Source organism: Lipotes vexillifer, unplaced genomic scaffold (assembly GCF_000442215.2).
Source record: "Lipotes vexillifer unplaced genomic scaffold, Lipotes_vexillifer_v1.1 scaffold277, whole genome shotgun sequence".
Taxonomy (NCBI): Eukaryota; Metazoa; Chordata; class Mammalia; order Artiodactyla; family Lipotidae; genus Lipotes; species Lipotes vexillifer.
The window spans coordinates 1,090-16,081 of record NW_006772135.1 but is presented as its reverse complement, the minus strand read 5'-3'; the positions used below and the strand labels follow the sequence as shown (position 1 = coordinate 16,081).

General features: G+C 38.3%; 1 protein-coding gene across 1 annotated transcript in view; it reads left to right on the top strand.

Moving 5' to 3' along the window:
• Positions 1 to 11,068, top strand: part of LOC103078703 (putative uncharacterized protein C12orf63) — a gene marked incomplete at its 3' end in the record, with an annotated part of 102,527 nt that extends 91,459 nt beyond the window's left edge. The window contains exons 27-28 of the mRNA XM_007447303.1: positions 9,250 to 9,423; positions 10,845 to 11,068. Of these exons, the coding sequence (XP_007447365.1) occupies positions 9,250 to 9,423; positions 10,845 to 11,068 (398 nt within the window). The remainder of the gene's footprint in view (positions 1 to 9,249; positions 9,424 to 10,844) is intronic.
• Between the last annotated feature and the right edge of the window lie 3,924 nt (positions 11,069 to 14,992).

The window sequence follows — 14,992 nt, the reverse complement described above, 5'->3', positions numbered from 1 at the left end:
CCTACAGAACACCTACTGAACGCTGGCAGAAGACCTCAGACCTCCCAAAAGGCAAGACACTCCCCACGTACCTGGGTAGGGCAAAAAAAAAAGAATAAACAGAGACAAAAGGATGGGGATGGGACCTGCACCAGTGGGAGGGAGCTGTGAAGGAGGAAAGGTTTCCACACACTAGGAAGCCCCTTCGCGGGCTGAGACTGCGGGTGGCGGAGGGGGAAAGCTTTGGAGCTGGAGCCGCGGAGGAGAGCGCAGCAACAGGGGTGCGGTGGGCAAAGCGGAGAGATTCCCGCACAGAGGATCGGTGCCGACCGGCACTCACCGGCCCCAGAGGCTTGTCTGCTCACCTGCCGGGGCGGGCGGGGCTGGGAGCTGAGGCTCGGGCTTCGGTTGGAGCACAGGGAGAGGACTGGGGTTGGCGGCGTGAACACAGCCTGAAGGGGGCTAGTGCGCCACGGCTGGCCGGGAGGGAGTCCAGGGAAAAGTCTGGACCTGCTGAAGAGACAAGAGACTTTTTCTTCCGTCTTTGTTTCCTGGTGCGCTAGGAGAGGGGATTAAGATCGCTGCTTAGGAACATATGTATATGTATAACTGATTCACTCTGTTATAAAGCAGAAACTAACACACCATTGTAAAGCAATTATACCCCAATAAAGATGTTAAAGCTGCTTAAAGGAGCTCCAGAGATGGGCGGGAGCCGCAGCTAAAAGCGCGGACCCCAGAGATGGACATGAGACGCTAAGGCTGCCGCCACCAAGAAGCCTGTGTGCGAGCACAGGTCACTATCCACACCCCGTTCCGGGGAGCCTGGGCAGCCCGCCACTGCCAGGGTCCCGGGATCCAGGGACAACTTCCCCAGGAGAACACACGGCGTGCCTCAGGCTGGTGCAACGTCACGCTGGCCTCTGCCGCAGGTGCTCCTTTAACCCCGTCCTGTCTGAGCGAAGAACAGACGCCCTCCAGTGACCTACACGCAAAGGCGGGGCCAAATCCAAAACTGAGCCACCAGGAACTGTGAGAACAAAGAAGAGAAAGGGAAATCCCTCACAGCAGCCTCAGAAGCAGCGGATTAAAGCTCCACAATCAACTTGCTGTACCCTGCATCTGTGGAACACATGAATAGACAACAAATCATCCCAAATTGAGGAGGTGGACATTGAGAGCAAGATTTATGATTTTCCCCCCTTTTTCTCTTTTTCTGAGCGTGTATGTGTATGCTTCTGTGTGAGATTTTGTCTGTATAGCTTTGCTTCCACTATTTGTCCTAGGGTTCTATCCGTCCATTATTTTTTTCTTAATAATTATTTTTTATTTTAATTATTTTATTTTACTTTATCTTCCTTCTTTCTTTCTTTCTTTCTTTCCTTCCTTCCTTCCCTCCTTCCTCCCTCCCTCCCTCCCTCCCTCCTTTCTTTCTTTCTTTCTTTCTTTCTTTCTTCTTTCTTTGAGTGGATGAAAGGCTCTTGCTGCTCCAGCCAGGAGTCAGGACTCTGCCTCTGAGGTGGGAGAGCCAACTTCAGAACACTCGTCAAGAAGAGACCTCCCAGCCCCACATAATATCAAACGGCGAAAATCTCCCAGAGATCTCCATCTCAACACCAGCACCCAGCTTCACTCAACGACCAGCAAGCTACAGTGCTGGACAACCTATGCCAACCATATAGCAAAACAGGAACACAACCCCACCCACTAGCAGAGAGGCTGCCTAAAATCATAATAAGTCCACAGACACCCCAAAACACACCACCAGACGTGGACCTGCCCACCAGAAAGACAAGATCCAGCCTCATCCACCAGAACACACACACTAGTTCCCTCCACCACAAAGCCTACAAAACCCACTGAACCAACTTTAGCCACTGGGAACAGACACCAAAAACAACGGGAAATACGAACCTGCAGCCTACAAAAAGGAGACCCCAAACACAGTAAGATAAGCAAAGTGAGAAGACAGAAAAACACACAGCAGATGAAGGAACAAGATAAAAACCCACCAGACCTAACAAATGAAGAGGAAATAGGCAGTCTACCTGAAAAAGAGTTCAGAATAATGATAGTAAAGATGATCCAAAATCTTGGAAATAGAATGGACAAAATGCAAGAAACAGTTAACAAGGACCTAGAAGAAATAAAGATGAAACAGACAATGATGAACAACACAATAAATGAAATGAAAAATACTCTAGATGGGATCAATAGCAGAATAAATGAGGCAGAAGAACGGATAAGTGACCTGGAAGATAAAATAGTGGAAATAACTACTGCAGAGCAGAATAAAGAAAAAAGAATGAAAAGAACTGAGGACAGTCTCAGAGACCTCTGGGACAACATTAAACGCACCAACATTCGAATTATAGGGGTTCCAGAAGAAGAAGAGAAAAAGAAAGGGACTGAGAAAATATTTGAAGAGATTATAGTTGAAAACTTCCCTAATATGGGAAAGGAAATAGTTAATCAAGTCCAGGAAGCACAGAGAGTCCCATACAGGATAAATTCAAGGAGAAATACGCCAAGACACATATTAATCAAACTGTCAAAAACTAAATACAAAGAAAGCATATTAAAAGCAGCAAGGGAAAAACAACAAATAACACACAAGGGAATCCCCATAAGGTTAACAGCTGATCTTTCAGCAGAAACTCTGCAAGCCAGAAGGGACTGGCAGGACATATTGAAAGTGATGAAGGAGAAAAACCTGCAACCAAGATTACTCTACCCAGCAAGGATCTCATTCAGATTTGATGGAGAAATTAAAACCTTTACAGACAAGCAAAAGCTGAGAGAGTTCAGCCCACCAAACCAGCTTTACAACAAATGCTAAAGGAACTTCTCTAGGCAAGAAACACAAGAGGAGAAAAAGACCTCCAATAACGAACCCAAAACAATTAAGAAAATGGGAATAGGAACATACATATCGATAATTACCTTAAATGTAAATGGACTAAATGCTCCCACCAAAAGACACAGATTGGCTGAATGGATACAAAATCAAGACCCATATATATGCTGTCTACCAGAGACCCGCTTCAGACCTAGAAACACATACAAACTGAAAGTAAGGGGATGGAAAAAGATATTCCATGCAAATGGAAACCAAAAGAAAGCTGGAGTAGCAATTCTCATATCAGACAAAATAGACTTTAAAATAAGGACTATCAGAAGAGACAAAGAAGGACACTACATAATGATTAAGGGATCGATCCAAGAAGAAGATATAACAATTGTAAATATTTATGCACCCAAAATGGGAGCACCTCAATACAGAAGGCAAATACTACCAGCCATAAAAGGGGAAATCGACAGTAACACATTCATAGTAGGGGACTTTAACACCCCACTTTCACCAATGGACAGATCATCCAAAATGAAAATAAATAAGGAAACACAAGCTTTAAATGATACATTAAACAAGATGGACTTAATTGATATTTATAGGACACTCCATCCAAAAACAACAGAATACACATTTTTCTCAAGTGCTCATGGAACATTCTCCAGGATAGATCATATCTTGGGTCACAAATCAAGCCTTGGTAAATTTAAGAAAATTGAAATTGTATCAAGTATCTTTTCCGACCACAACGCCATGAGACTAGATATCAATTATAGGAAAAGATCTGTAAAAAATACAAACACATGGAGGCTAAACAATACACTACTTAATAACGAAGTGATCACTGAAGAAATCAAAGAGGAAATTAAAAAATACCTAGAAACAAATGACAATGGAGATACAACGACCCAAAACCTATGGGATGCAGCAAAAGCAGTTCTAAGAGGGAAGTTTATAGCAATACAAGCCCACCTTAAGAAGCAGGAAACATCTCGAATAAACAACCTAACCTTGCACCTCAAGCAATTAGAGAAAGAAGAACAAAAAAACCCCAGAGTTAGCAGAAGGAAAGAAATCATAAAAATCAGATCAGAAATAAATGAAAAAGAAATGAAGGAAACAATAGCAAAGATCAATAAAACTAAAAGCTGGTTCTTTGAGAAGATAAACAAAATTGATAAACCATTAGCCAGACTCTTTAAGAAAAAAAGGGAGAAGACTTAAATCAATAGAATTAGAAATGAAAAAGGAGAAGTCACAACTGGCACTGCAGAAATACAAAGCATCATGAGAGATTACTACAAGCAACTCTATGCCAATAAAATGGACAACCTGGAAAAAATGGAAAAATTCTTAGAAATGCACAACCTGCCAAGACTGAATCAGGAAGAAATAGAAAATATGAACAGACCAATCACAAGCACTGAAATTGAAACTGTGATTAAAAATCTTCCAACAAACAAAAGCCCAGGACCAGATGGCTTCACAGGCGAATTCTATCAAACATTTGGAGAAGAGCTAACACCTATCCTTCTCAAACTCTTCCAAAATATAGGACAGGGATGAACACTCCCAAACTCATTCTACGAGGCCACCATCACCTTGATACCAAAACCAGACAAGGATATCACAAAGAAAGAAAACTACAGGCTAATATCACTGATGAACATAGATGCAAAAATCCTCAACAAAATACTAGCAAACAGAATCCAACAGCACATTAAAAGGATCATACACCATGATCAAGTGGGGTTTATTCTAGGCATGCAAGGATTCTTCAATATACGCAAATCAATCAACGTGATACACCATATTAACAAATTGATGGAGAAAAACCATATGATCATCTCAATAGATGCAGAGAAAGCTTTCGACAAAATTCAACACCCATTTATGATAAAAACCCTGCAGAAAGTAGGCATAGAGGGAACTTTCCTCACCATAATAAAGGCCGTATATGACAAACCCACAGCCAACATCGTCCTCAATGGTGAAAAACTGATAGCATTTCCTTTAAGATCAGGAACAAGACAAGGTTGCCCACTCTCACCACTCTTATTCAACATAGTTTTGGAAGTTTTAGCCACAGCAATCAGAGAAGAAAAGGAAATAAAAGGAATCCAAATCGGAAAAGAAGAAGTAAAGCTGTCACTGTTTGCAGATGACATGATACTATACATAGAGAATCCTAAAGATTCTCTACCAGATTCGCTACCAGAAAACTACTAGAGCTAATCAATGAATTTGGTAAAGTAGCAGGATACAAAATTAATGAGCAGAAGACTCTGGCATTCCTATACAGTAATGATGAAAAATCTGAAAGTGAAATCAAGAAAACACTCCCATTTACCATTGAAATAAAAAGAATATAATATCTAGGAATAAACCTACCTAAGGAGACAAAAGACCTGTATGCAGAAATTTATAAGACACTGTTGAAAGAAATTAAAGATGATACAAATAGATGGAGAGATATGCCATGTTCTTGGATTGGAAGAATCAACATTGTGAAAATGACTGTACTACCCAAAGCAATCTATAGATTCAACGCAATCCCTATCAAACTACCACTGGCATTTTTCACAGAACTAGAACAAAAAATTTCACAATTTGTATGGAAACACAGAAGACCCTGATAGCCAAAGCAATCTTGAGAACGAAAAATGGAGCTGGAGGAATCAGGCTCCCTGACTTCAGACTATACTACAAAGCTACAGTAATCAAGACAGTATGGTAGTAGCACGAAAACAGAAAGATAGATCAATGGAACAGGATAGAAAGCCCAGAGATAAACCCACACACATATGGGCACCTTATCTTTGATAAAGGTGGCAGGAACATACAGTGGAGAAAGGACAGCCTCTTCAATAAGTGGTGCTGGGAAAACTGGACAGGTACATGTAAAAGTATGAGATTAGATCACTCCCTTACACCATACACAAAAATAAACTCAAAATGGACTAAAGACCTAAATGTAAGGCCAGAAACTATCAAACCCTTGGAGGAAAACATAGGCAGAACACTCTATGACATAAATCACAGCAAGATCCTTCTTGACCCATCTCCTAGAGTAATGGAGATAAAAACAAAAATAAACAAATGGGACCTAATGAAACTTCAAAGCTTTTGCACAGCAAAGGAAACCATAAACAAGACCAAAAGACAGCCCTCAGAATGGGAGAAAATATTTGCAAATGAATCAACTGACAAAGGATTAAATCTCCAAAATTTATAAGCAGCTCATGCAGCTCAATAGCAAAAAAACAAACAACCCAATCCAAAAAAGGCAGAAGACCTAAATAGGCATTTCTTCAAAGAAGATATACAGACTGCCAACAAACACATGAAAGAATGCTCAACGTCATTAATCATTAGAGAAATGCAAATCAAAACTACAATGAGATATCATCTCACACCAGTCAGAATGGCCATCATCAAAAAATCTAGAAACTATAAATGTGGGAGAGTGTGTGGAGTAAAGGGTATACTCTTGCACTGCTGGTGGGAATGTGAATTGGTTCAGCCACTATGGAGAACAGTATGGAGGTTCCTTAAAAAACTACAAATAGAACTAGCATATGACCCAGCAATCCCACTACTGGGCATATACCCTGAGAAAACCATAATTCAAAAAGAGTCATGTACCAAAATGTTCATTGCAGCTCTATTTACAATAGCCCAGAGATGGAAACAACCTAAGTGTCCATCATCGGATGAATGGATAAAGAAGATGTGGCACATATATACGATGGAATATTACTCAGCCATAAAAAGAAACGAAATTGAGCTCTTTGTAATGTGGTGGATAGACCTAGAGTCTGTCATACAGAGTGAAGTAAGTCAGAAAGAGAAAGACAAATACCTTATGCTAACACATATATATGGAATTTAAGAAAAAAAAATGTCATGAAGAACCTAAGGGAAAGACAGGAATAAAGACACAGACCTACTAGAGAATGGACTTGAGGATATGGGGAGAGGGAGGGGTAAGCTGTGACAAAGCGAGAGAGTGGAATCGACATATATACACTACCAAACGTAAGGTAGATAGCTAGTGGGAAGCAGCCGCATAGCACAGGGAGATCAGCTCAGTGCTTTGTGAGGGGTGGGATAGGGAGGGTGGGAGGGAGGGAGACACAAGAGGGAAGATATATGGGAACATATGTGTATGTATAACTGATTCACTTTGTTATAAATCAAAAACTAACACACCATTGTAAAGCAATTATACTCCAATAAAGATGTAAAAAAAAAATTACACATCTCTTATTAGGACTAAGCTTAAGCATCTTTTGTGTGGACTTTCTGCCTATGATTTGCTCTTTTTTTTTTTGCGGTCCGCGGGCCTCTCACTGTTGTGGCTTCTTCTGTTGCGGAGCACAGGCTCCGAACGCACAGGCTCAGCAGCCATGGCTCACGGGCCCAGCCGCTCTGCGGCATGTGGGATCTTCCCGGACTTGGGCACGAACCCGTGTCCCCTGCATCAGCAGGCAGACTCTCAACCACTGGGCCACCAGTGAAGCCCTTTTTTTGGGGGGGGGGGGGTTGGTTTTTTTCTGTTGCCTTTTCTTTAAAAATTTGTAGAAGCTCTTAATTATAGAAATCAACCCTTTAACTGTGATTTTATTTGCAATTTTTTTTTCAATTATCAGTTATTATTTAGCCTTCTTTATGGTGGTTCTGTCCCATGAAGAAACTTTATATTTCTAAATGGTATACTTTATTAACCTTTTCTTTGATAAGTTTTGCATTTATGTCATAGTTAGAAAGGTTTGTCCCTATTCTGTGACTATGAATCAGTTCTCCCATGGACCCTTTTACTAATTTATGGAAACCTATTTGGAATATGTAAAAAATAACAAATGGATACAATTTTAGTTTTTCCAGATGTCTACCTTATTTCTGTACTTTTTACTCATTTCCTATTGATCTGTCTATTCAGGTTTCAGTACCACACAGTTTGAATTATTTTAACCTTATAATATATTTAATATCTATTAAAGTAAATCCCCACTCATTACTCTTTCTTTTCAAAATTGTTTTTCTTGTCTTTTATGGCTTTCTTTTTTACTTTGGAAGCAGTTTGTCTAGTTAAAAAAGCTCTCTCATAATTTCATTGGAGTTTCATTACCTTTATATTTTATCTTGGAAATAACATTTTTCTTCTATTGAGTCCTCTTAACCAAGAATATTTTATGTCCTATATTTTTTAGTTCATGCCTTTTAAAAAATATTAGTCCCTTAGGAGTGTTTTAATGTTTTCTTTAAATAGATCTTGTATACTTCTTCTCAGGTTTATTTCTGGATATTTTACCTTTTTATTGTTATTGCAAATTTCTTTCATTAGATTTCTACTGGTTGTTGTTTTCGTGTGGAGGCTATTGATGTCTCTATATTACTTTATTATCTTTAGGTATTTTCCTCCACTTTATCTTTTTTGAGCAAAGTCTGGGTCAGTACATGTTTTTATAAAGGGCCAAATAGTAAATATTTTACACTTTGTGGTCTCTGTTGCAGCTATTCAACTCTGCTGTGTTAATGTGAAAGGAACAATAGACAAAATGTAAATGAATGAACATGGCTGTATTCCATTAAGGCTTTAGTTATGGACACTGACATTTGAATTCCATATAACTTTCACATGTCACAAAATACTATTTTTTAAAGTTTTCAACCACTTAAAAATATAAAAACCATTCTTAGCTCATGGGTCATACATAAACATGCATGGGCCTGATTTGTCCCATGGACTATAGTTTCTCCCTTATGGATTTAGTTAATTCATTTTAAATGCCATCAAATTAATGCCTGTATTTATTCAAGTTTCCTTTTTCTTATTTTTTGGTAATACAAACAATGCTTCCATGAGTATCTTCTGCAAGACTCCTGGTACACATATATGAGTATCTGCATTTAAAATTTTATTAGACCCTGCCCAGGAATTTGCTTTCACAAGTGCTGTATGAGAATTCTGGTTTCTTCACATTATTAACAATATTTATTATTTTCAGATTTTAGTTTCTGTTAATTCCTGAGGAATGTGAAATGGTATTTCATTTTAAATTGCATTTATCTGATTTTTAATGATGCTAAAAATTTTGGCCATTTGTGTTTCCTTTTCTATGAGTTGCCTGTTGAAATTTTTTGCCCATGTTCCTGTTGAACTAACTGACTTTTTCTTATTGATTACATAGTAGACAAAAAGTAATTTGTGTATTCTAAATATCTTTTCTCAGTCTATGGTTTGTCATTTAACTTTGTGTTTGGTGTCTTTTGTGATATAAAATTTTTTTTAATTTAATGCAGCCCTAAGCGTCAGTATTTCCTTTATGAGTTTTCCTTTTCTTTTTTCACGTATGGTTATTTTCAAGGAAAGCATATTTGTATTCCAATTTTTTTTTTTTTTTTTTTACTTTCAGATAACTACCAAGTTGCCTTCCAGACTGCCTGTACATTCTCTTACCCTAGTGATGAGATATATGAGAATGTAGATACTGGGAAAAAAACCCCAATTAAAGGGGATATTACATGGATTCTTCTACTGCGCTATTATATTCACCTGCAAAGAATCAATAATATGAGCAAACTGCTAGGTAGGCCTTTTCTGTGTTAAGAAAAAATATATTCCTTTCCAGGAATATATTGTTTAAACTTATTGTTTAAGTCATATTTCTTATTTAGAATTATAAAATACTTTTGAATTCTTTCTGAGTGAACTCTCATCAGAAGATGGAAATTTTAGGGGTTCTTAAACTGAGATACGTGGACCTTTGGATAGAACTGTATTTCAATGTATTTAAAAATGTCCTTAGGAGGAGGCATCCAGAGGCATCCCCCAAGACTGCCAAAGTGGTGTGTGGGTCAAAACGGTTAAGAATCTGAGTGACCATAATGTGACAGCTTATAAAATGAACAAGGTGAAATTTTGGCTTTAAGGAGAGAGTGTTCCAGTATCCAGTATGTAAAGGGGAAGATAGGATCTTTAACTCCACGAAGTTTTGGATTTTGTTCAGTTTTTTTTTCTTTTAAATCATTGATGCTATCTAAAGAATATCCAGAAAAACTTGTATAATCTGCTTTAAATCGGTTCCTCCTATGTTTTTGTGACAATGTGTTTATCTGTGCCCATAAAATTGGTGATTCAGTGTTGCTTATTGGCAAACAGTTGGAAAAGACAGGTTGAGCATGCCAGCACCCAGTGATGAAGAAGCCAGCAGGGCAAATAGGCCGAGTCATGGGGTGGCTTGGCATGGTTATTGGGAGTCAGCGATGGGATGGACAAGCACTAGGAAAGGTGTTGGGTAGAAGGTGCATCGTGATGGGGCCAAGAGTTCAATATCAAGGAAGTGGACATAAGCCAGCGCAGCAGGCCCTGGTGATGCCCTCCCCCTTATCAACCCAGCTCACTTCTGGATTCACCTGCTGGTGCTTCCCATGTCAACTGCCCACATTTTACTGCTTTCTGCTCTGGGCTTTCTCAGAAGTTACTACTGCCCAGCATGCAGGCAGGACAGCCTGAAAGTACCAGGGATTCCACACACTCAGCAGTAACCTGAGGTAGGGAACTGGTAGATAGTTGTAACATTGATGGAACAATGTTACATGTTTTTTCCAGGAGGTCCTCAGCAGGACTGAGCCCTCTTGTCCATAGCTGTAACCCTTTCATAACTCACTCTCATTGGCTCTTTTCTTCTCTCTATCACACTGTTCCCATTCTCTCACTTGACATCGGTTTTCAAATAAATTACCTGCACCTACATTTTTGCTTTAAGTTTTTATGGGGGGGAAACCCAAAATAAGACAGCCAGATAGAATATTTTGCATTGCTAAGCTTGGCCAGAAGCAATTCTATTAATGTATAAGCTTGAAAAACGGAGGAAGGTCATGGGCAGCCACTAGCTGAGGTGGGGATATACAGGAATAAAGTTAATGAGCAAAGGCCAACAATACTGAGACCATTTTGTTATCTAACATGACTCTATATTAGTGTTTTGGTTTTTTTTTTTCCTTTAAGCATCTCTGAAGCCAGGATCTGGAATGTCTTTGCCAGATGACACACTTCTCACTTCTCTTTTCAACTCTGGATTGATTTTGCGCCAAAAAGAAATGCATTTTTTCCTTAAAAGGTTCTTGCAGCTATATTCTTCTTCTTGTATTGATGAATTTCCAAAAGAACTATTTCAAGTCATAGAAAATCCATCTTTTCCAGAAAAATTCTTATATGACTCATCAAGCAAGGTAATGTTTTAAAACGTTATATGTTTTTGTAAGACTTCTTAGAATCATCCTTATATTTCTGAAAGAAGCACATTAACCTCAATGCTGGCACAAAGGTTTCTAGTTCCCTCAGAGTTCCTGGGAAGGCTTGTTTCTGTTTTACCAGATAGAGGCCAAACAGACATCCTGGATTTTCTGTTTTCTTATGTCCTGTTCTGCTGCTCTCATAAATCTTCAAAATGTCTCAGAATTTTCTATATTCCTACACATAACAGTATCTCTCAGGGAGTCATTTTGCCAAGAAGTTATACAAATTTCAATATAATCACCCTATAAGAAAACTAAACTGAGTTTCTAAATCTATGCCCAATTTCTGTACCTTTGTTTTACACATGTAACAAAAAAAATTCATTCTGTGTATTTTTTGCAATCATGATTGTGATAAATAGTAAAGGGAAGGTTTTTTAAGTAAAGTTAAAAGCTTGAAGGTTTGTTTTTTTTTGGGGGGGGCAAGTGTTATTAAATTGGATGGGCTTTCCCAAAATATGTAATATGGAAACTTCTTTTAAGTTACCTATTGAAGAGACATAAAAAGAGGAGTATGAATGAAGGTTTTTTTTAAAGCTACTGGGGTCTTGAATAATAGTAGTTTTAAAATAAACTATCAAAATGGATGAATCGGAAGACACGGAAAAAGTACAGAGTTTTAGTAAAAATAGAGAGTTGTTTCAAATTTGATGTATTCAACAAGCATATGTTGAATACTAACAATATGCCAGACACTCTTAGTTGGTAGAGGAAGCGGGAATGGATAAGGCATAGTCGCTGTGCATAGCTCTGGTGTGGTAGCAGAGAGAGATGGGTAGAGTTATAGCACAAAGTAAAATTGCAGCACTTCAGGGATGCTTTTAAAGAGAAAATGGCAGTGTTAACAGCAGAAAGAATATGAAAATTAAAATGTTATTTCTACTGTCAATAGCGTGTAGGCCTGATTGGCAAAGTGTAAACGAAAGGCAGTTATCCAAGAAAGAGCTGATGAAGTAACCAAGCTTATGACCATAGGAATGGAAAGGAAGAGATGGATGTAAAAGATATGGCTTCAGTAAAATTGAAAACAAAACAAAACAAAACAGCTTAGTGACCCTGTGGAGATGGAAAGTGAAGACAAGAGAATGATCAATGTTTATTTCATCATTTGGAACCTCTGTGATCATTAGAGCACGGCAACACCATTAGCAGATACAGTGGAGGCGAGAGGGTGAGAATGTTTGGAGAAGGCTGGTATGTTCAGCTCTGAGATACAGAGTTTGAGATTATACTAGAAAACTTAAGAGGACATAACGTAAGTTTTCAGTGTGTATTTGTGAAATGAATAAATCAAGTCATTTGCGTAGAATTCTTTCTAAAATAGGAAAAAAACATTCATTTATTTTGAATTGTCTTGACTTTGGACTTCACCATACAGTACTTTAATTTTTATAATTATAGACTTGCCCATACCAGACACGTTCATGTTTCTGTTTTCAACTATCTGAGAGAAGTGACATGAAAATGTGGCTTGTTCCAAATGGGAACCTTTTCTCATTTTATCCTACTGTAGTGTAGTAACCTTATGTTTGGGGTAAATGATAATAAAATTTTTTTTAAAAAAATCATTCTTTGGAACAAGAGAGTAGGGTGACTGTGAATAAACTGTGGTTTTAAAAAGTAGTGGAAAGACCTACTAAGGAAAATTTAAGAATTCAGTTAAAGAAGTGATCCTCAATTGGGGTTATGGAGTTGGCCCCAGGGCAGTGTATTGGAATCCACATAGGAGGATTTTTCAAATTACTTTCTGGATTCTGGGGTATTGGGATGGCCAATGCTCAGCATCTCCATTTCCTGCCCCAGATTCTAAATCTTTGAGAAATGAAAGAGTAAGCCATGGTGGAATTAATAAATATCCAACTTTATGAATCACAAAGTTGATATTGTAGGATATGGTTTATATTTACTGGTAAATTGTCTCCCTAGTCGTGATTAGCAAAGTTTACAGTTCTACCAATCCAGGCTTGGGGGTTTTGGCAGGGAGAGGGATTATTACAGGCCTACTTAAAATCTGTGGGGACAGAAACCCTTTAAAATCTGTTGCATGAAGGAGCAGAGACTGTTCACTCCCTACAAACAGTATGCTCCAAAGCAGAGAGAGCAGAATAATGCATATTCAAAATTCTTTTTCTCAAATTCACCAATCAAGTAATTCTCTTGAGGGAGAGGCGTGAGAGGAGGTGGAAAGGCCAGGAATGTATCACTGATGTCTGGCCCTCCACAGTGCAGGACACTGTGGAGTGGGGTCACATCATTTCCATCTAACACCAGAGTCTGGTTCACCCATCCTCGGAACTGAGACTACCTTGAGGTTTACTGCCACATGTCCCAGACACTTCAGGTGTTTTGGAGTAGGGGAGAGAGAATGGGAAAGTTGAGAACTGTAGTTTCAATGGATGTATTCTTGTGAATATTTTATAAGAGTTTGGAAACTAATATGTGTGATTTCGTAAATACTGTTCTGAAAGGAGCTTTGCTTGAATATTTCAGTATTAAGGGCAGCCTATCATTATCCAGTTCCTAAGGATGACGCTCCAAACGTACAACCTTGAATACAGTGTAAATATCAATACATGTGATATTTTGAATGGTAGCAATATTATCAAAGAGTTGTTTCACCTGCTCTTTTTTTTGGTGGGGGAGGGATATAATTAGTGTAACACTCTCCCAGGATAATCAGCTCTGGAGATCACTGTCACTTGCTTGACAGGTGCAAGCCACCTAATCATGTGTTTGTTTCAATGGGGTAGACAGAAAACGAGCATAAAGCCTTTGGATTTTTAAAAAAATAACCTCCAGGCTTGGCTGATTTTTATAATAACATTTTTGAGCCTTTAATCACTCAGGAGGCTATTTCAGTCAAACTCTTTCCATACTTTGATACAACCTGCTTTTCCCCCACAAAGAAGTAGATGCCTTTCCAGAACCATCATTGCTACATGTCATGCTCATCAGCTTTGTGAAGCTGTATGTTGTCAAGTCTATTGAAGCTTTGTGATGGAAAAACAAAAGTGCTAAACAAATTACATTAAAAATTCTCCAAACCAAAAAGGACATGATTAAAAGGCTGCACAATGCTGACTTATTCATGTTTAGACTGTGACAGACTGCATAAGGTCAAATATTTGATTAGTGCAAAGTGATTTGTTGGTTATAGGACGTGGCAAACAAGAGTGCTTCTGGTAGGTCTGTTGTTTCATTCCTTTCAAACAATAAATCAAACATATAAAAAGTACTCAGTGTATAGCCCATTGACTAGCTTATGTAATTAATCCCATTAGCAATTAGATATTACATTTTTTAAAAGTGAATAGAAAATTCATGATATAAATATAAAAAGTATTTATAGGCCATTCCATCCAAAAGCAGCAGATTACACTTTCTTCTCAAGTGTGCATGGAACATTCTCCAGGATAGATCACATCTTGGGTCACAAATCAAGCCTCAGTAAATTTAAGAAAATTGAAATCATATCAAGCATCTTTTCTGACCACAACACTAAGAGATTAGAAATCAATTACAGGGAAAAAAACGTAAAAAACACAAACACACGGAGGCTAAACAATACATTACTAAATAACCAAGAGATCACTGAAGAGATCAAAGAGGAAATAAAAAAATACCTAGAGACAAATAACAATGAAAACACGATGGTCCAAAACCTATGGGATGCAGCAAAAGCAGTTCTAAGAGGGAAGTTTATAGCTATACAAGCCTACCTCAAGAAACAAGAAAAATCTCAAGTAAACAATCTAACCTTACACCTAAAGGAACTAGAGAAAGAAGAACAAACAAAATCCAAAGTTAGCAGAAGGAAAGAAATCATAAAGATCAGAGCAGAAATAAATGAAATAGAAA